At 44.6% G+C, this 20,932-nt stretch overlaps 2 protein-coding genes across 2 annotated transcripts in view; one reads left to right on the top strand and one right to left on the bottom strand.

Annotated features, from left to right (window-relative positions):
* Window positions 1–441, bottom strand: part of CENPL (centromere protein L) — a 16,955-nt gene extending 16,514 nt beyond the window's left edge. The window contains exon 1 of the mRNA XM_019501871.1: window positions 241–441. The gene's annotated coding sequence lies outside the window, so the exon portion shown is untranslated. The remainder of the gene's footprint in view (window positions 1–240) is intronic.
* Window positions 442–454: 13 nt separating this feature from the next.
* Window positions 455–20,932, top strand: part of DARS2 (aspartyl-tRNA synthetase 2, mitochondrial) — a 32,780-nt gene continuing 12,302 nt past the window's right edge. The window contains exons 1-12 of the mRNA XM_019501872.1: window positions 455–509; window positions 2,303–2,451; window positions 4,678–4,777; window positions 7,517–7,583; window positions 8,172–8,273; window positions 9,442–9,537; window positions 10,412–10,535; window positions 11,209–11,255; window positions 16,111–16,217; window positions 18,470–18,539; window positions 19,581–19,760; window positions 20,696–20,803. Of these exons, the coding sequence (XP_019357417.1) occupies window positions 2,325–2,451; window positions 4,678–4,777; window positions 7,517–7,583; window positions 8,172–8,273; window positions 9,442–9,537; window positions 10,412–10,535; window positions 11,209–11,255; window positions 16,111–16,217; window positions 18,470–18,539; window positions 19,581–19,760; window positions 20,696–20,803 (1,128 nt within the window). The 5' untranslated portion in view covers window positions 455–509; window positions 2,303–2,324. The remainder of the gene's footprint in view (window positions 510–2,302; window positions 2,452–4,677; window positions 4,778–7,516; window positions 7,584–8,171; window positions 8,274–9,441; window positions 9,538–10,411; window positions 10,536–11,208; window positions 11,256–16,110; window positions 16,218–18,469; window positions 18,540–19,580; window positions 19,761–20,695; window positions 20,804–20,932) is intronic.

Raw genomic sequence — 20,932 nt, 5'->3', positions numbered from 1 at the left:
AAAAAAAAAAAAAAAAAAAAGCAGCAATTGGCGCAGTGCAGCGAGTGCGGGGTTCGTATGGCGCGCTACGGTAGCTCGGGGTTGTCCCGCGCCGGCAGGGGGAGGGGCGGTTTGCGACGCTTCCCCTCACCCCACAGGGCGGAGGGGGGGCGAGGCGTCTTAATAACTACATTATTAGTATTATCTGAAAGCACTGCAGTAAGGCAGCGGCTGCTCGCACGTGCTCAGAACGTTACTAACCCCGTGGGATCCTATTTGAACTCTCCAGGTTGACTTCGCCGGCTGCTGTGCAAGCGGGACTCCGTGCCAGCACAGCACAGCCCCGAGGAGGGTCTCTAGCGCCTCCCGGTTGAAAACCACCCAGCGAAGGGCTTGTCTCGCGCTCCGGCTGGGACCCAGACCAAGGCTGCAATTTGTCACCAGCACCCACAGCAGCCCAGGGTGCCAGGAGAGCCTCTCCGGGGTGCCGCAGGGGGCCAAGCCGTGTCAGCAGTGGTAGGCGGGCCAAGGTGAACCAGGTGATCCACCCAGAGGTTTCAGATAGGAGTCCAGAGTCATGGGCTGCTGAGTGCTCAGCAACAGGAACTGCTCTGTTAAATTTTCTGTGCTCCAAAAAAAGAGTGAAAGCCAAAATCTGGCATTTCCTAAGACGGCCTCAAGTCTATCCAGGGGTGCCTTGAGTCTAGAAAATGTTGATAACTACTAACAAAGGGCTTGTCAGCACTTAACAGCATTGCCAGTTTAACCTGTCAGGACAGTTAAAGTGGCAAACTCATCCTCTGTAGAATCACAGAAAATGAGGGCTGGCAGGAACCCCAAGAGGTCATCTAGCCAACCCCCTGCATGGCAGGACCATCCCCAACTAGATCATCCCAGCCAGGGCTTTGTTGAGCTGGGTCTTAAAAACCTTCAAAAATGGAGATCCTACCACCTCTCTAAGTAACCTGTTCCAGGGCTTCACCACCTCCTAGTGAGCAAGTGTTTTCCTAATATCAAACCTAAACCTCCCTTGCTGCAACTTTCATAAATTTCATAGACTTGAGCCCATTGCACCTTGTTCTGTCATCTTTCACCACTGAGAACAGTCCAGCTCCATCCTCCTTGGAACCATCCTTCAGGGAGTTAAAGGCTGCTATCAAATCCCCTCTCAGTCTTTTCTTCTTCAAACTAAATAAACCCAGTTCTCTCAGCCTCTCCTCAAGTGCACTTGTAGTTGTAAGGGGGTACTAGGTTGGCATAAAGCCTGTTATGCTGGTATAACTAAAAAAGTTTTTACTACCATTGCTATATTGGTTAAAAAATGCATTGCTTATTGCTACAGTTATGCCAGTGACACTTTTAGAGTGCAAACCGGACTTAAAACAGTTTAAAATCACACCTTCAGTTATTTCTGTGTAAGTCTGTGCATCGATACTCTTGTGTCAGATAAATAGCACTCTATTTAAGTTGAAACAAATGGACTTAAATTACATCAAAATGGAACACTTGACTTGAAATTATAGTCAAGAAGCAAATTAAATTGAATTTAACTAAATTAGTTTAGAAATGCACAGGGGAAATGTGTGTATAGGCAAGATCTAAGTATTTTAGCCCCTGGCCTAAGCTGCTGTAGGGCATATGTAGACACACTTTTTTATAGTGCCTTAATTATATCCCAAGTACGGTTTCTGTATGCTCTGATAATAGTCATAATGGCTTAAAAGCTGTACAGTCACTCCAGGAAGTAATTAGAAGCAAGAAGGTGGAGCTAGCACTACGTAAACTATGCTGGTTTTCCACAGACCCCCAACAAGTGCTCCACAGACAGGTTTGAAAACCTGTGCTCTTATGGAAGACATTAGAACAACATTTTATGCATGAGAGGATCTAACATATATGATAAAGTGGGGGGAAAAAAGTGGAGTTGGTTTGCATCATTATTATTTACACAATAGTAATGCTTAGAAGCCCCACCCAGGATCATGTCTTCAGGTTACTATTTTATGTACAAATGGTGAGGTACAGTCCTTTCCTGGGAGATTTTGCAAGCTAAATAGCTAAAGGTTGGGAGGAAAAATGGAGATACAGAGAGATTACGTGACTTGCTCAAGGTCACAGAACAGGACGACAGCAGAGCAGAAAATGTAGTCATGGTCCCAGAGCAGTATCCTTCCCACAAGACTATGAGGCTCATTTCAGTAGGTGGGGCAGCCTGCCAATCAAAAGAAAACTTGGCATATATGCTGACTAAAGAATAAAGGTTGAGAGAGGAGAATAAAATCATTTTCATGTTTCTTTCTTAATGCTGCCGTTCTATTTCCAGTTCAGTTCTTTCGGTATATACGATGTCCTTTCACCACATGCTGCGCCTGCTACACAGGGAGCTCTCTTTGTTCTCTAGAAGACTAAACAGGCCCTGGTGGAGATCTATTTCCAACAGTTTTGCACTTCATTCAGAGAAGAGTGTGCCAGGTAAGCAGGGCTGGGCACAGGTTTGCTCTCTACTGTATTTTCATTGGCTAAATTGACAAAAACCTTTCTTTATTCTGGGTGACACAGTTTCATGCCATGGTAAGCCAGATAGAAAATTAAAGGGATACTTGAGATATATTACACCTTCCCTCTAGATTTTAAATAGATAAACTTTAAATGAGACCTTAACTGACTTATCCTGGTTACTATTTACATTTGTCTTCATGTGGATAATGAGCAAAGCCTAGTCAAACCAAATAAACAAATTTCTGTGATGTATCAAATTGGGCTTTGAAAGTTCTCCCTTTCCCTGCAGTGAAAGACCTAGATCAGGGGTTCACAAACTGTGGTCTGAGGCCATAAAATATACTCCCCTTCCTCTATCATTTTCAGTTCTAAGCTTGCCTGGTGATTTTCAAGAAATGTTGATGATTGGCAAAAAGTTTAGGAAGCCCTGTCCTAGACAAATGGGAAATTGACTCTGCCTGGTATAAGTCCCCTGCAAGACTTCTTTGCAATATAACCTTCAGGGCTTTATAAGTAAACTATTTTCTGGCAGCAATGTGATTAAATTGATAGACTTTCTTTAATCTTACCAGTGAATGCTGTGAACTGAAACTCAAAATCATTCTATAAATGCTTTAGGAGTGGAGACTGTCCAGTTTTAAATATATAAGACGCTGATCCAAAGCCTATTCCTTTAACTGAATGGGTTTTAGGCAGGGTTGGGCAATTATTTGGGCTGGAGGGCCACTTAAGAAGTTTCAGTGAGCCATTGCAGGAGGGGATGGTGCTGACCGCAGGGGGTCCTATCGAGCCCGTCTAACCTGCACCCCTTGGTGGGGGTGTCAGGTGGGAGTGGGGTCTCCATGGAGACCAGCCCAGGAACCCTGCAGGCAGGGTGCACACAGCCTTGGCAGATGGGATGGGGCAGTGGGCAGGTGAAGATTGGTGTCCAGGCATGGGATGGGTGTGGCTGGGGTTGGGGTTGGGGTTGGGGTCAGGGTTGGGATCACAGGGCAGTGACAGCGCAGAGCTGGGATCGTGGACAGGGACATGCAGGAAGCAGATCATGGCTCTGCCCTGGGCCCTTGCCCCGCCCTGTCACTGCTCTGCAATCCTGGCCCTGGCCCCACCCACCCATCCTGCTCCCAGGTGCTGCTTCCTGCCTGCCCATGACCCCATCCCATCTGCCTGTCGGGGTCATGGGACTGTCTCCACCCCTGCCCATCCACCTGCTCCATTTGGCACCTCCGGCAGTGGGTGTGTGGCGGATGTGCCTGGGCAACAGGGCTGGGTCTGGCAGTGGTGTGGATGGGGGCAGTGAGGATGCCGGAAAGCTGAGTCCAGCCACCATGCTGCCCTTGTCCTGCTGACTACAGCTCCCAGTGTGCCCAAGAGCCAGGCCTGGGGACAGGGCAGGCTGCACCAAGTGGCACCACAGCACCTGGGGTAAGGGGATCAGCCACTCCCGCCATGGTCCCAGACTGCCCCCTGTGCCTGGGCTGCGCAGAGCCAAGGGACCCTCTGTGGATGGGAGAAAATCACTTTGTGGGCCAGATCTGGCCCATGAGCCATATTTTGCCCACCCCTATTTTTAGGTCAAGCTCTTTATTAAACCTTCAGGGAAGATTGGGATTATTCAGACTTCCATTATACAATTTTGCCAATATGTTTCAAGTTAGACCTAGTACTACTGCTGCCAACACAGATCTGCCAGTGTGCTTTAAGGCTGACTTGAAGCATCCTCCTCTGCTTTTGCTCTGGGCATTTCTTGAGCAGAAATTTACAACTGTGGCAGGTTATACTGAAATGTTTGTTGTCATCAGAGAGCACCAAAGTGGAGTTAGGGTTAGAGAATCACACCCCTTTTACTTGCAGTATAAGCATAACATGGACTCAGACTTCCAGAGTCAGTGTATGTTTGTTTCTTGATGTGGCATATCAGTCTTGAGATGCTTAAAGACATACTGATACTTCTAAAGAGCTATATTTCATTTGGGTAACTGGCTTCTGCCTCCTTGTGGTTTTGTTTGGATATCTAGAATTTTTTTGCTTCCTTTCCTGAAACAGTTTGCAGTGTTCCCACATCCTGCTGGTTTCCAGGATGGTGGGTGAAGTGACCTCTTTCTCTGTGTCTGTCATGTGCATTGAAGCTCCTTTAGCATCACATTAGCACTTGTGTGCCCCTAAAACCTTCTGTGGCTTTTTCCCCCCTACCCCAAGATTTCAATAGCTTTGCTGCTCGGACCAACACTTGTGGAGAGCTGCGTTCTGCTCATGTGGGCCAAGATGTCACCTTGTGTGGATGGGTTCAGTACCAAAGGTAAATGCAAATTGAGTGGACAAAAAAGAAGCTAGAATGCCAGAGCCAATTCAACCCCTATAGCCTGGTTCTTGTTATGCCAGTATTGTTTTATACTACTCCTTAGCTTCCTATGCTACCAAGATTGGACAAAGCACCTTGCTAGGAATATCCCTTGCGTAGGGTGCCTTTCTTGTTAGTGAATAGCGCTATATGTTGGATACTGTGTTGTTAGACTAATTAGTGTGTTGCTGGAGGTGCTGTCATACAGATAAGATCTAAAGCCAAGGTCCTGATTTCACCTCTTTTAAAGATTCCCTGGGACATTCTTCAAACACTGTTAACCCTGGTGTCCTGACCAAGCTCCCTTTTGGGTAATAACTTGCCCCAGCTTAAATATCCACTTCCTGTTGTGCTGTATATTTTATTCTTTGCTTTCTGTTATAAACTTTTGAATAATATTACTGTATGCTATTATCCACTGTCCCAAGACAGCTGCATTACAACTGGAAAAATGACGAATGAATTTTTGGGGGGATTCTCCCAAATATTAAATAGAATAAGTAGCTTTATTTGAATATTTAATATAACTTGTCTACTATTAAAGGTATTCTGTAGCAAACATCCCAACAATATCCCAGTGTTGAATAGTCAGAAATGATAGTAGTATTGTAAAGTTCATTGTGGCATTGTGATTAGACTATTTTTTTTAAAATTAAGACAATAGTTTACACTTGCAAATACTTTAATTTCTTTGATGGTATGTGCTAACATTAATTAATCTTTACAACAACCCTACAAGGTAATTAAATTACTGTTCCCATCTTACAAACGAAGAAACTAAATCAGTGCGTTTGCAGCAGCTGTTAAATATTTGTATTCAACTATATTTTCAAACAAATTGTCTAGGTTTAAATTACTCCTATGAAGCAAGGATCATGTTGTTTGTGCGTGCCTTTTTTACTACAGTACTTAATGATGCATGTTGAGAATATATACGCATTATTATTGATAGATTAATAAATGAATTAGCAAGTGCTAATTATAGTGTTAATTCAAGCTGTTTAAGAAATGAGTTCATGGTATGTTGTGTTAATATTTGTAGTGTAGCTCCTATGATTATGTTTTGTGAATACCATATTTTCTTACATATAATATACCCTGAAATAAGACGTGCACATTCTTTTTTGTCTTCATTCTGCTCTTCAAAAACATCTTTCCTTATAGTAAGTAACTGAGTAGCAGCAGCTCGGCAACCTAACCTGGTCCTTGCTTTCATCCCTGTGGATCAAGTACAGAGTTGCTTTTGCTTTTACCTGGCAGAAACCGTATTTCCATAATATGGAATATTATATAAGTAAATACTACCATATTTCCTTGCTTATAATGTGCACCCAAATTTTAAGCAGCTGTTTTTTGGGGGAAGAGGTCTGTGTTGTGTGCAAGAAAATACAGTAATCAGTAATCTTCATGGAGTAGACAGTACTCTGATTTAATTATGGTCATACTGGGCCAGATTCTAATTCTGCCTGTTAGGTACATGTAAGCAGACTTGGAAGTAAGTCGTATGATTTCTGTATTTCATAGCCTACTTTGTGCAAGTTATTTCATAGTATGTCACTTCTGAAATGAGCTCTGACTCACGAAAGCTTATGCATCTCTAATTCACCTAGCCTAAAAGGTGCATATCTACCCTGCCTTCTGCCTTACTTAAGGCTAACACCTCTAACTACCTTTCTCTCGTATTGTTTTAGTTGAGTTACACCAGTGGAACTGAGATCAGAATCTCAGAATTTGACCCTTTTGCAGTTTATAATGACTCTTTGCTCTTTATCTCCCAGAATTCTGCAGTGATATTCGAGGTAGAATTTATTGGCAGAACCGTACACTTTGTCTTGGAACAGTGCTGGGTAGAGCTCCAATAAACATTTTTATGATTATAGCAACAAGTTATTGTGCTCTTGCCATTCTGTAGGGCCATAATGTATTTCATCTGGTGATATACTGCTCAGTCAATTAGACTGATAGTTCTGTTTCCTGAAGCAGAGGAAACTGAGATTTTATTACAGATTTGTAGCATCAGCTTGACATGTGGATGACCCAGGTAAAAGCTTCTGATGAGAAGATTAATGTCAGTGCTTTTTATTTTAAATTTGTCTCATCTCTATGAACTTTTGTTTTCTTGCTTAGACAGACTTTGTCAGCTAATGTGTGTGTTCAGCAGTGAGCACTTTATGAATGTCACATCAATTCTTCAAAAACTCTTATTCTCCATGGATTTAATGTTCAATAATTCAAGTTCTGATGCAGCTTTTGTTTTAAAATTTCACTGAGTGCCTGAATCTGGTATGAATTAAAGATATTTGTTCCAAATATGAGTCAGGGAATATCTGTAGTGAAAGCCAGTCCTAGGGGTGTGCAGGGCCTGTGCAGGTGGAAGGTGGGGGGTGGTGAGCAGCTGAAGCGTGAAGCCGGTGGCATGCAGCAGCCACATGGAGTGGTGGTGCCCACAGCACATGCCAATGGCTGTCCACAGGACCCCCCAAAGCGCAGGACCGGGGACAGTCACCCCAATTTCCCCACCCCGTAGGACGACTCTGTCTGTATTGTACATGTGTAGTTTTTAAAGTGCTCTGAGATTAAAATTGCAACCTTAAGACAGTGCAAACTAGGAACGTGGGTTTCAGCTTAGAAATCTGGAAAAGGTTACATTCTCAGAGAAACAACTCTTTTCTTTTTTTTATTTTTATTATGGATCAGGCAGAACCTGTTTTTGATTCTGAGGGACTTCCAGGGCCTGACCCAGCTCATCATTCCACAGGATGAGGTAAGGGATAATGAAGGAAAGAGTGTAGCTTTTCCATTTTGACAGCTTGTCCACATGATGTCATGGGCAGAATAAGCTGTCCTGCCTTGTCAGATTGAGTTTGTGTAGCGCATAAGGGTACTTGCAGTTTGTTCAAATTTGTCAGCATTAGCTGTGGCCATCAGTCCCTGGGTGGATTGCCAGTGCAGCTGTCAATTGGGCAAACTTTGGGGATCCCTAAAGCACACCTACAGAATTGTAATGACGAAAATTCACAGCTGAGATCAGGACCCAGCTGGCACTCTTTTGGCGGAACCAAAGTGTGCTCTGAATGAGGAGTTGCTAAATGTTAAGCTTCTTAAAAGGTGGCTTGCAAGGACCATCTTCTTCCAGGTGTTCTTGCTAAGCCTAACACATTGTAGTCAAGTCCGTTACTGGGGCTCTTAGATACTATTGCAATGCGAGTATTGCCATTACAAGTGTCCCATAAAGAATCTATCTAGTGTGAGAAGGGGCCATTAGGAAAACAGAAAAAGCATATGACAGTGACACCTCTGCAGGGTGACTTGAATTTCCATGACATTTCAGTAAATTTTTCCCCTTCTACAGGCATATTCCCATGTAAACAGCATCTTATGCAATGTCCCTATGGAGTCTGTTTTAAGAGTGACCGGAACAGTCTGCTTCCGGCCTCCAGAGCAAAAGAACCCAGTGAGTACTTTGGAAACTTTGTGGGGGTTTTCTTTGAGTGTTGTACTTCTGGGAAGTGTATTGAATTTACCAGTGTTTTCTGGCAAGTGGAGTTCACTGCATGCTCTGTGGCATGGGTTTATCCCTGGCCACCTTGTTTTCTTAAGGTATGATAGTTCATCCTGCATGATTTGAAAGAAATGAGAGAAATGATGGCTGTTATAGGCACCTCAATGCACTTTACAAAAATTCATAAATTAAGTCCCCACCACCACCCATTTGAGAGACAGTGGACGTTGTTAAGAACCTGGCATTTAACACCTGTAAGAATAAAAATTAGTGTAGAGCATTCTGCAATACATATTGATCTTTTATTAATAATGCCTGCCCAAGTAAATTCTATTATTCTTGTTCTATAGAAGCACAGAGTTTTGAAAGCCTGTTCTTTTAAGAAGCAGTGTGCATGCGCAGCTCTTGGAAATGGCAGCTGTAGGTGACAGTTTCAAGATGATATATGTTTAATTAGTGGGAGACCTGAGAATAGAAGCCAGGATTCTGACTAGGCTCCCTGATACTTGGACATATCACAGAGAAGACAGTGTTAGACTTTACACCTTTTTTAAAGTATGCAATGGTCTTAGAAATGCATTGGTAATAGAGGGTGTTCTAGTCTATCCTGAAAGTTGGGAAGAAACAGTATAAGGGGCGTGATTGTTATAGAGATGATAGGTGCAGGAAAGGGTCCATTCTAGAATTCAAGTGGGAACTCTATTCTTCAGAATTGGTGTAACCCTTCAAGCTCCTAAGCATTGTAATGCGTACAATAAATTGAATCATCGCTCTCCTTCATATTAAAGGTCAAAGCTTTGATTGTGCCTGACATTGGGTACATCATAGGGAAAGAGCACATTATAGGCAAGCAACAGTTTTATTTTGATATAGGGATGGATATGCTGCTGAAGGAGAGCAATACCCAGCAGGTCCTACACTGAGAGTAACTGACTGTGATCTGTATACTGACAGAAGCTAAGTGAAGACTGTCACTGGGGGAAATTCTCTGCCCTCTGGTGTGCAAGAGGCCACATTTAAATAAACACAGGGTCCAATTTGGCCTGAAAATCTGTGACCCAAAAATAAACCCATCCAAGTATTTTTCAGGGGAATTAAATTTTTTTTCTCTTTGTTTTAGAGAATACCGACAGGAGACATTGAAGTGAAGGTGAAGACTGCCGAAATCCTAAACTCCTGCAAGAAGCTACCATTTGAAATTAAAGAGTTCACCAAGGTGTCTGCCACCCTCTTGTCATGAGACAACAGAGGGTGTTTTTTTCTAACCCATACAATTTCCTTTGAATGGGGAAAGGTGGTCATTGACAGCAGAACATTCTTAAAGTGAGCTCTGAGACCTAAAGTCTGATAATAGTAGGGTGAAATGCAAGGCATAATTTGTCTTGGTGCATTGGTTCAAATATATATTGATAGTAATGGAGGTGGAAATATGGAGCCAACATCAGTTTCTTGTAATTTGCAATGCAAAACATGTTAAAAGTACTGAGTATATTTAAGATAGGGGAGTTAACGTTACCCATATATACAGTCAGGTAGCAGGAGGGTTTACCTGCTGTTTCAATCAGATCAGTCACGTTGAAGGTCAGGTCTTTCAGGTCTCATGGTAGAGGTCTTCCATCACAGATTAAGTGCCCTGATAAAATATGGTCCACTGCATAGTGGTGAGGACCAAGACTGAAGAGAGCTAAGCTCTGCATGAATGTGTGATCCTGCATAAGTTTCATCAGTATAAGCATAACTTCTTGTACCTTAGGTTTCTTCCTCTGTAAAATAGGTATGATCATGCTTGCTTAAGTTGTTTGAGATATGTGAATGAAAAGTGCCCCGTAAATTCAAAGGAGGATTGTTATGATCTGTTCCTGCACAGAGAAAAGCAAGGATTTGGAATACAGAGTTTAGACCAGAAAGCTTTTATTAAAGAACCTTCAGTTTGGGGCAAACTGCACACACACATTCCTGCATATATATAAAAGTGACACCCAATAATGCGTTGTCCTTCATTACCATTTTGCCTTCCAGTGTAGTTTCAGAAGCTGTTGTGGGCATGGTTTTAATTTTGCTTTTTGAAGTCTTTCTTCTCTTCTCTTTAGAAATCTGAGGCTTTGCGTATGCAGTATCGTTACTTGGACTTACGCAGTTCCCAGATGCAGTACAATCTGCGACTCAGATCCCAGATGGTGATGAGAATGCGGGAATACCTCTGCAACCTCCATGGTAAGAGAAATACTAAAAACAGTACCAGATTCTCAGGATTTTTCCTTTTCCTTTTGCTTCCATGCTTTACTGCTGTAAAACTTACCATGGGTTGGAACATTAGGCAAGTGCAGCCCCAATGTGGCCCCTCATATGGTGACTTGCTATCTTTCAGTGGTGACTACAGTGGGATGCTGCTATATTTCAAGGGCACAATAGCAGTTAGTCCCTTATCCGATCACAGGTGATCACTTTTGAATGAGCTGTATACAGTAAAGGGGAAGATTTTAACAGGAGGTTGGTGAATCCTGGATGCCTTATTATCTGGCCGCCTAACTTCAGGCATATTAAAGGGCCCGTTTTTCAAAGGGCCTGCATTCATCTTAAAATTGATGGTCATTTTAAAGTGTTTAGTTAGCTTAATAAGAGGCTTTTTAGCTTATAGGGGGAACTGGAGACTCCAAGTCCAGATGAGATTTGTGGGTGCTTATCACCTCTCAGGATCAGACTGTAACTTCACAAATAGTTCTTAATTGTCTTAAAAAGAATTAGATGAGTCTGCTGGTTGCTGAGTAGCTTCAGGTTGTGCCTCACCTCTCAAGATGACGAGGTACTGACTGTAGCCAACTTGTTCCAAACCATGCCATCCCCCTACTCTGATTATTTAATTTTTGAAGCATGTTTTGTTTCTTAGGGTTTGTGGATGTTGAGACTCCAACACTATTTAAGAGAACCCCAGGGGTATGTATGCTGCTAGTTATTTTGGCCTGCTGTGGTTACACAGATCACTTATTTACTTATTATCCTAGTCTGCCACTCTGCCTTTATTTGTAGTTATGTTACTACTTACCTGTTTACCTGTCAACTTCTTATCCATCAAATGGATCCTTTAGAGCCATGAGGCTGTGTCTTGGGCAAGGACTGGGAATCTTCTGGTATCAAACCTCCCCCCACCCCCAAGGCTGCTTTCTTGCAAAGCAATGTGTTTTGCTGAGTATGGAGCATCTTTGGAGGACCAGATTCCACAAAAACCCATTCCTTCAGGTATTTCATTCTGTCCTCATGCATCTCTGAGCTGGTACATCACCATGGTATCCCCATTTGAAAGTGTTTATTTTCAAGTCTTGTATTCTGGGTTTGTATTTTGCAAGCTAATTACTGTATACAATAGAGAGCAATTGCACAGGAATTGATGAAAGTGGGCTATGCCATATACTTAACTGATATACAGTAATCTTATTGATTTAAGAAGGCCCATATAAGTATAGTGGGGTAGCATTTTTTGTGGATCTCTGAAAGCAGATAACGGAGAACCCCAACTTTTGTAATTTTTAAAACTAAATGGGATACAGCTAACTCATATATACTGTTGGGAACAGTAAAGTCATATGTGAGGGAGTTCAACAGGATGAATGCATGTCTTTTTTCTTCTCATTTCTGGAGTATGCTGTTTAGGTTTTTTATCTTTATAAACCTGTGGATTAAAATTAATCCTTTAGAGTAGTTGTTGTCTGAAGGTAGCAATGTATGCTGACGTTACCATGTGTGGAGATAGTTACAAACATTCATCCAGATTCTGCACTATAATAAGTCTGTGCCTGACTACAAGAGTTCTTTTGGAATAAGTGGGCCTTCCATGAATATCTCCAGGGCAGAAGCTACACTGTTGGTACTGGATCTGGCTCTGCAGTTGCACAGAGTTCAACAGTTAAAGCACCTTCCTTTGGTGAAATAGAAGTGGGATCAAGCCACTATGAGGTTCTGTTCCACAACTCACTGAAGCAAATGGAAAGACCCCCATTGACCTCCAGGTCCTATGGATTTTAGCTAGTTGACCATAGTGACTAGAGAATTCTGAAAACAACCTGAAGTTATGACCATTTTCTTTAACCAGCATCCTTGCCCTGCCTGATTATCTTTAATAGTGCTAAAATGGCCTTGACAATTTTAGCTGTTCTGTTCCTGGCACGGGGAATGCCATGTTATTGAACTACATGAAAAAGAAGGAAAGGATGGGCTCCCAAATTAGGAAACTAGTGCATTTGTGTATTGAGCTTGTATACCTTTTCCTTTTTGCAAAGAAGCCCCTTGAAGAGTTTTCAGTGCACAGTTTTCCCCAACTCTTCTCAGTTTGTTACCATTGTTAAGTCATCCTTCATGACAGTACCTCAGTCTCCCTTCTTCCAGTAGAGCACAGAAATAATTTCATAGCCTACTCAGTAGCTTTCCAGAAGTTTTGCTGGAGAAAATGCCAGGTATTTCATCCTGTCACAGTGCACTGAAGTGCCCTGCTCCTAGGGAAAGGTACAGGTGCCGGTTGCCAGGGCAACCACAGTGGTCAGCTGAGCGGAAGGGGGCAGGGCCTGGCCTATATAAACAGCCCAGGCTGAGGCCAAGCAGGCAGTTCCCCACTAACATCCCAGGGAGAAGGAGCTCTGCTGGAGGGTGCAGCCTAGAACAGCTTGATGGCCTGAACAGCTTTGGCTTGAGGATATTAGGAGGAGAAAGCCTGGGTAGGGGATTTGATTGAGTAGCCAGAGGGCTTAGAGTTTGCGTTTAGCCAGGTGGCTTAGTTCTTGAGTTGTAGCCAATTGGCTTATGATATTGCTTTGTTGTTACACCGGAGGACTGGGTGAGGCTAATAGGGGTTGGAGGAGGCCTCATTAGGGGCTCCACAGCGGTGTGGGGACCCCGGTGCCAGAGAGGACACTGCATCTAGGGGTGCACTGACCCCAGAGCCCTGAGAAGGGGCACAGTGCATTGGGGGCCAGGTAAAGTTGAGGCTGCCTGAGCCCCACAGGAATCGTTGACCCAAGGAGTGGATTTAGGGGCCAGGCACGGCTAAGGCCACCTGAGCCCCAAGTGCGGAAAAGGCCCCAGGGAGGGCGGGCGCATGGGAATAGGGGCCCCAGGGAGGGTGGGCGCATGGGAATAGGGGCCCCAGGGAGGGCGGGCGCATGGGAATAGGGGCCCCAAGAGGGGAATTTGGGGGCCAGGCATGGCTACAGCCACCTGAGCCTCGATTGTGGGAAGCCCCAGTGGGGTGTAAGACCCGAGAAGGAGGTCGGGGCCAGGCACGGCTACGGCCACCTGAGCCCTGATCGTGAGGCAGGGCCCCCAGTGCGGGCAGAACTGGGAGAGAGAGAGAGAGAGCCCCGGTGAGGGCGCGGCCGCAACAAAGGCCGGAGAGCGTCTGCGGGGAGCACAGAGAAAGGCCCCAGGGTGGGCGATTGAGATGAGCCCATAGAGTGTCTGCAAGGGCGCGGGCAATAGTAGGCAAGCAAGGGGGTGCCATGAGGGCGTGGCAAGGGATTTTGACAAGACAATGTCCGGTACATCTGAGAGGCTTGGGGCGTGGTATTAGGGGTGGTAGGAGCCATGCGTAGCCCTTGAGGCTTTAATTCACGGGGTCCGCTAAGACAGAACACAAACTGGGATACATCAGGGGTACCGTGTCCAAGGGGGCAAAAGGCAGCCTCCCTTAATACTTTTGTCACCAAAGATGTGGTGGGCAAGAACGAGGGTGCATGGACACCCACTTGGCACGGTAGGGAGCGCTAGGAGAGATCACAGCCACTCCTGGGACCCCGCCCCGTGACACATCCCCATGGCACTAACCAAGTTGCTGCTGCCAGGCCCTGATGGCCTGTGGAACCTGATAGCGTAACTGAGATTCACACCTACACTTTATATGTGGCAGTGCAGTGTACTAACGGCCAGACCAGCAGGACTGACTCCAGTTGCAAGAGTGATGATTAATTTCTTTTCACTAGCTGTTGCAAAAGCTACCTGCCCACCCCTTTTCAACCATTATTTATAGCTAGTTCCTGCATCTGAAGTCAGGTCAGCTGAAGAAATCCTGGACTGACTTTCTGCTTAGATCTGCCATGGGGGACAGGCAGCTTGCCACAAGCATTCTTCTTGCTTGTCACCTCTGCACTGTACAACTGAGGGCAGAAGAGTGATGCACCCAACATTCCTCTCCTAGAGTCTGCTACCTAAGTCAGAGTCAGAGGGGATTTGCAGGGTGGTGAAAGTTCATGTTGGTATGTTGTATGTAACTCACCTGCTGGGACATGTATAGAAAGCCTAAGCCATAGCTGCAAACTAATAGGAGGTAGCAATATGCTGAAAGGTAAAGTGGGCTGGTAAGCTCTTCTGTCTTTTATCCTACCCTGCCACAGCCTACCTCTCCAACCATTTAGTGGGTAACTTATGTAAAGAGAAACTTACACCTCTAGGGATGTCACCTCTGAACATGGTCCATCATCACTTAAAAAATACAGTAACCTGGCAGGACTGTTTGGAGAGATCTGGGTCTCAGATGTCTTTGCTAAAAGGGATTTCTAGGTGATAAAGCTGCAAAAACATAAAGGTGTAGTGTGTTTGAGTAGTTGTTTGCAAAGAGAGCAGCACCTTGAAGTTGTGTAGTATTTTTCTTCCCTGTTTTCTGGAAAAACATTTCTTCCTCCCCTTTGGAGAGACTGGGGAACCTTTTCTTCCCCGTCCCTACCCCCACTCCTGCAATCCCATTCCAAAAATAGTATTTCTTGTTTTAAAATTAATCCATTTCTATTATAAACAGGAAAGCTATTTAGAGCTTAGATGCAGCGACTCTGCATTTGCAGAGTAGGTCAGGCCAATGGTCCATCTGGTCCAGTATTATTTTCCAAGTAGTTATTAATGACAGATGTCTTCTGATGTTCATATTCATTTAACCCAGTTTCTGTGCCTCAAGTGCACATTGACCAACCTGCCTCATCCATCTTCCCAGCAAGGCTTAGCTAACTGGGCTCTTCAGGCTTTGATACCTTGGGAATCACCAAGAGTACCTTTGATGCAACTATATGCATTAGCTTTTTTCCTGGTTTTCTGTTGAGGTCAGAGAGATGAGAACCGTACAGCCATTAACCAAAAGAAAGGGAAAACAAAGAATTTGCCATTCATGCTTCATTTATGTCATTGGCATTTGTAATACTCCAAAAATAAACTACAGTACTTGAAATAGAATCAAATCTCTAATGAAAGTTAAGCTGCAGCATCTTAAACCTATTTTATTGAGGCCTGAGTTATTGTTACTTAGCTTTCATCAATTGTGATTTAATAACATGTGCACTGACAGTAACCATGGAGCAGCCAATGGGCAGAAAGGCCCCACTCTGATAAGTTGTTCATGTACCCATGCCCTAAAGTAAGAATAAAAATAATCAAATCTTTTAATGAAATAAAACATCCTGTAAAATCCCCTGACACGCTGCATTTGCATAAGTCTGCATTTCTGTGCCATAGGAAGAGATGGCTTCCAAGCTCTGCCTCATGATCATCTTATGCTTAGTTAATGTGAGGTTTTATACACTGTTCCTAATTCTCATAGAGGTGCTCATCCTGTTCCTGTGGGTCTCATTCAAAGCTTTTTGAAGTTTGGAAAATCAATCATCAACTTCAGTAGGCTTTGAATTGGGTCCCTGTGTGTCCAGTCCTCTCTTGAAATTTATGAAGTTATTTTGCCTCAACCTTCTCATGTGGCAAGATACAAAATGTCAGCTATATGCTGTATTAAGAAGTCTCTCCTCTCTTATTCCATCTTTGATACTAGGGTGCGAAAGAGTTCCTGGTACCCTCCAGGGAGCCTGGGAAATTCTACTCTCTGCCTCAGAGTCCTCAACAGTTTAAACAGCTGCTCATGATTGGAGGTCTGGACAGGTGAGTGCTCCTTTTTTATAAAATAAGGACCTCAGAGGTCTGTTCCCTATTTTATTTTATTTATTTATTTTTGGGGGGGGTGGGGGCAAAGATTTCAATGTTTGTTCAGAAACTTAGAGCAAATGGTTTTGCAGCTGAAGTGACCTCAAGTGGGGGGATCTTAAAGTCTTATCATCATTCACTGTGACTTCTAACTGGCGCTCGACTCCCAGCCCACAGGTAAGATCCAGCCTGCAGAGCCCCGTAATCCAGCCCATGGGTCTGGAAATTTGGCAGTGGGGGAGTGGTAGCAGTTAACACTACCATTGCTCCCATGCTGCCAGATTTCAAAGTCCCACCCAGCTAGACTGGCCCTGGCCAGGCTAGCCCCCCACAGAGGGATAAGGCCCTGTTCCCATATGGCTGGATTAAGCCAGGGCCCAGTGCAGCCACTTGGAAGTGGCTTGGCCAGGGTCCAGTGCAGCCATATGGGAATGAGTCCCAGGCAGCCCATTCCCACCTGGGTGCATCAGGCCTTGGGTGAGCTGTTCCCACATGGCTGCATGGGCCCTAGCTGGGCCAGTACCACACATTGGATCAGGTCCACAGACCAGATCACAGACAGACCTGGCACTGCTCATCCAGCCCACAGGCCAAGAAGTTCAGACATCATTGATCTAGGGACATTTAGGCACAAGAATCCCACTGGACTAAGGAGCTGTGTGTCCAAATCCCCTATATGCATATGAAATTTTCAAAACTATGTGAAAATTTTCCATATTATCATGATTCTGAACATAAATGCACAAAGACGTTTTGGAGATGGGAAAATCTGAGAAGCAGAAAAGGGAAAGCATGGTGAATTCCTCTCTTGCACTGACCTACATGGCTTAACTCCTACTGAGATGAATTAAGACCACAGTGTGCGATTGAACTGGATAAGACATGGTCACAGTTTATTCATGCAAAACCTTTGAACATGTCTGCAATAAAATCAGGAAGTGTTTCTGAGGTATCTCCTTACTGCTCCAGAACTTAAGGTCTGACTGGCTGAAGACCAGTTGAGAGTGTGGAGAAATCACCCCCCAGTCTGCCTCACTATTGTAAGCAGACAGCCCAACCCACTTCTTGTGTTACCTGCCTCTGTGACTGGCTAGGCTGTAAAAATTCCAATGGGAGGAGGAACCTGCTTCTCCACTGTCTCAGGTTCTTGCAACCACAGGTCATGTTACTGGTCATCTCACCTGGTAGGGCTGATGTCTTTTGGAAGCACCGGTCAGCAGCCAGTAGGTCTGCTTCTGGTTGGAACTTAGTGATGAGGTCATGACAGATGTATAAAGGGTCCCTCATTGAGGAAGAGGAGCAGACATGTTTTGGAACACAGAAAACGAGCCATATAGCCTCCAGAGAAGGAGCTTGCTCAAACTCTGGATGTAAATGTGAGTAACTTACCTGAATTTTAGCTCATAATTTAGGATGAAGTGATGTAGAAACATATCAAAAGGCTACCAAGCCACTTCTGTTTGCTCAGGGATTTTCTTTGGATACTTCTCTGACCTGTACCCCTCCCCATGCTTACCCTCTCCAATCAATAAAGCTATCCATTATAGCAAGCCTTCCTGTACCTGCTTGAGAGGGATTAGGTAAGCCTTTTGGCTCCCTTGCTCAGATGACTAAAGGAGGCTACTGTTAATGCTTCAGACTATAAGAAGCCCCCTAATATATCCTGCTGGGAGCAAAGCACCCCCAAGATCTACAGGGCCTGTGTACCCTGGGTGGCAAAAAGCCCTAACAAAGACCAGACCCTGGATGGTGGCACCAATTACCCCAGGCTTGTTGATGGGCTCTGGAAAGGAGTCTGAGTGGACGTAGGCACCCCAGGGGAGACACTCAAAGTGGGGTTTTGAGCTGGGTGCAGTGAGCTGGATAGCTCAGCACAACACCGCCCCCTACTGGCCCATCACAAAGAGGAATGTGTCCAAAGTCAGTTCCTGAATACACTGATTTGTCAACACAGATCAATATAACATAGAGACCTGAAGGGGAAGAAGTTTTGTTTTAGTTGAGCAGTTTTAAATGGCAACAAATATAGTACTGACAGGGAATCCCTGAGATGCTGCTGCCTTTGATGGAATCCCCACCTGACATTATCAACTCTCTGCTGGATGGTTGCTCATCCTGTTTGGAGTCCTTACAGGAACTGTCATGAATGGAATGTGTAATCCATTTTTCACACATGGTTTAGCTTAGGGTGCTTTTAATTTCAACTGCAGGTACTTTCAGGTCGCCCGCTGCTATCGAGATGAAGGTTCAAAGCCAGACAGGCAACCTGAATTTACTCAGGTAACTTTTCCCTTTTGTATCACTTTTCTCTCCTGAAGTCATGACACCAGCAAGGTATCGGTCAAGTTAGGAAGCCTTGATTGGTATTGCTAGCTGCATGTATTGTTGGTCCAGCCCATCCAGTTGGTGTGAGGCTTGCTTCTAGTCATTCAGCTTGAAAATCCTTCAAGCCTTGTGCTTGGTGCTATGCATTTCACATGCCTAATAAGTGGTTACTGAGCTCTGGGATAAAGGAGGGATTCAGCTTCCACAGAGATGAGTTTCAGCTGGTGGAAATGTTGGCACCATGTTCATCAGGCCCAGTAGTGACATTTGAGCTGCTCTCAAAGTTTGGCTTGCTTCCCTCCTGCTGGGGCAGTACAGCTCTCTTCACAGTCATTGGCACCTGGACAAGACCAGTTAGTCCTGCTCATTCCTGAGGATTTCCTTGTGACTTCTCTCCCTCAGAGTCCTTAGCATCACTAACTGGCTATTTAGCTTCTAAGCAGGGGATGATTGCTGATAAACTGAGCAATATTTTGTGTCTGCAAGGTAACAGATGCATTCTTTATGTAAGGCTGGCATGGTATACACAGAAGGCAATGCAGAGGTGTCCTTATAGACTAACACAGCTAACTACCTCTCTGCTTGTGGTATATACATACACATAGGCGACGTGTAAGAGGGGCGTGGGGGGCACGGGGGGGGTGGTACATGCCCCCCCGAGAGTGCTGGTGCCCCCCCTGACAGCGAGTGCTCTGGCTGGTAGGGGAGCATGGAGAGTGCTAGTGCTGCCCCTGAAATTGGCTCTGCTGTCGTGCCGCCAGTGTTCTCAGCAACTGGCCACTGGGGGGCACCCCCCTGCCCTACCCCGGTTGCGCCCTGCTGGTGCCCCGCTAGACTCAGGAGGCACCAGTTGCTCATGTACATACAGTATTTTGAAATCAATCATCTTTATTTGTACAAAGCCCTTAGGTACTCAGAGGAGGTAGGTGGATGGAAAAGAATGCAGTTTCCCTGGTATCTGTGGATGTGTAATGTCCTGCTTCTTCTGTCTTTAAGATAGATATTGAGATGTCATTTGTAGACCAGTCTGGGATCCAGAGGCTGATTGAGGGCCTGCTCCAGTATTCTTGGCCTGAAGAGAAAAGCCCCATAACCATCCCTTTTCCTTCCATGAGCTATGCTGAGGCACTGGCTGCTTATGGGACTGATAAGCCAGACACTCGCTTTGGTATGAAGGTGAGCTCTCTTTTCTCAGAAGCATCTATGCTTTCTCCTTCCTCTTAACATTTTTGAACAGTTAGTGTTCAAACCTCGATTCTGCACACAGGTGGAAGGATGGGGTTCTTGATGCCAAAACCTCTACTGTTTTGGAAGGCTCAAGAAATTATTGTAGCAGGTCCCTTAAAAAGTGGGAAGCTTGGCCAGTTGTGGTAAAGCAGTGAAGCAGTATGGCTTTGGGGTCTTCTATCCTGTTTTCCCCTGTCCCTTTTTGGGAGGTGCTCTTTTTCTCACTTCAGCCCTAATGATATATTAGCACAGATGACAATCCTTGTTATGCTTGGATTAGATGACTGAAGGTGACTTTTCCATCATCTGTGATATGTGCAGGTATTTTTCATATTGCCAATGAAAAGAACTGATGCTCAGTGTCTTGGTGGTTCTTCATAGAACATTATTTTTTTACTTTAAAGCCGATTTAGCACTTGTGAAAGGAGTACTCAACAATCTGAGGAACTGAAGTCCCTGAGTCATTCTCAGAAACTGTACAAGCTTTTCTGCACTTTTCACTGATGCAAGGTGGCCTGATGGGAGCCAGGCAAGGAGCAGCCTAAATGTTTAATGAATGTATGTGGCTGTTTCCAGGATAGTATCCTACTTTAAAAATGTATCTTCGCCATTTTGATTACTATACACTGTTCTTTCCAGGGTGACTAGATCTCCAAAGAGCTTTTTTTTTTTTTCTTGGATTCCCTTTCTGTAACTGCTCATAGACAAGTTTGTTAATGCTGTGCTCCCTCTGAGTTTTATAAACACCCTGTGGTTTCTCAGAGCAAACTCAGCCATCCAGGGGGGCTGGTATGGCAGCAGGTGGAGGATGCCAAAACCATTTCCACAACATGGGGCCCTGTTATTATTGCCTTATTTTTGTGTGTGCTCTTTGCCTCTCTCAGATAGTTGATGTCAGTGATCTGTTCAGGAGTGTGGACATTGGATTAATTCAGAATGTTCTCAGGAAGCCCCAAGGCACCGTCAAAGCCATTTGTGTTCCTCAGGGGGTGGTAAGTGATGTGTTTGTATGTAAAGCTCAGTGCAAAGAAGATAAATGTTTAGAAATGAATGAGTTCTACTGATTTGAATTTATCATCATTCAGTAATAACCTTGCTCCTGCCGCAGCGTAACTAGCCCC

This window comes from Gavialis gangeticus, unplaced genomic scaffold (genome assembly GCF_001723915.1).
Source record: "Gavialis gangeticus isolate Ggan-Ray unplaced genomic scaffold, GavGan_comp1, whole genome shotgun sequence".
Lineage (NCBI taxonomy): Eukaryota > Metazoa > Chordata > Crocodylia > Gavialidae > Gavialis > Gavialis gangeticus.
The sequence above is the reverse complement of the archived record's forward strand: the minus strand, read 5'-3'. Positions and strand labels throughout refer to the sequence as shown.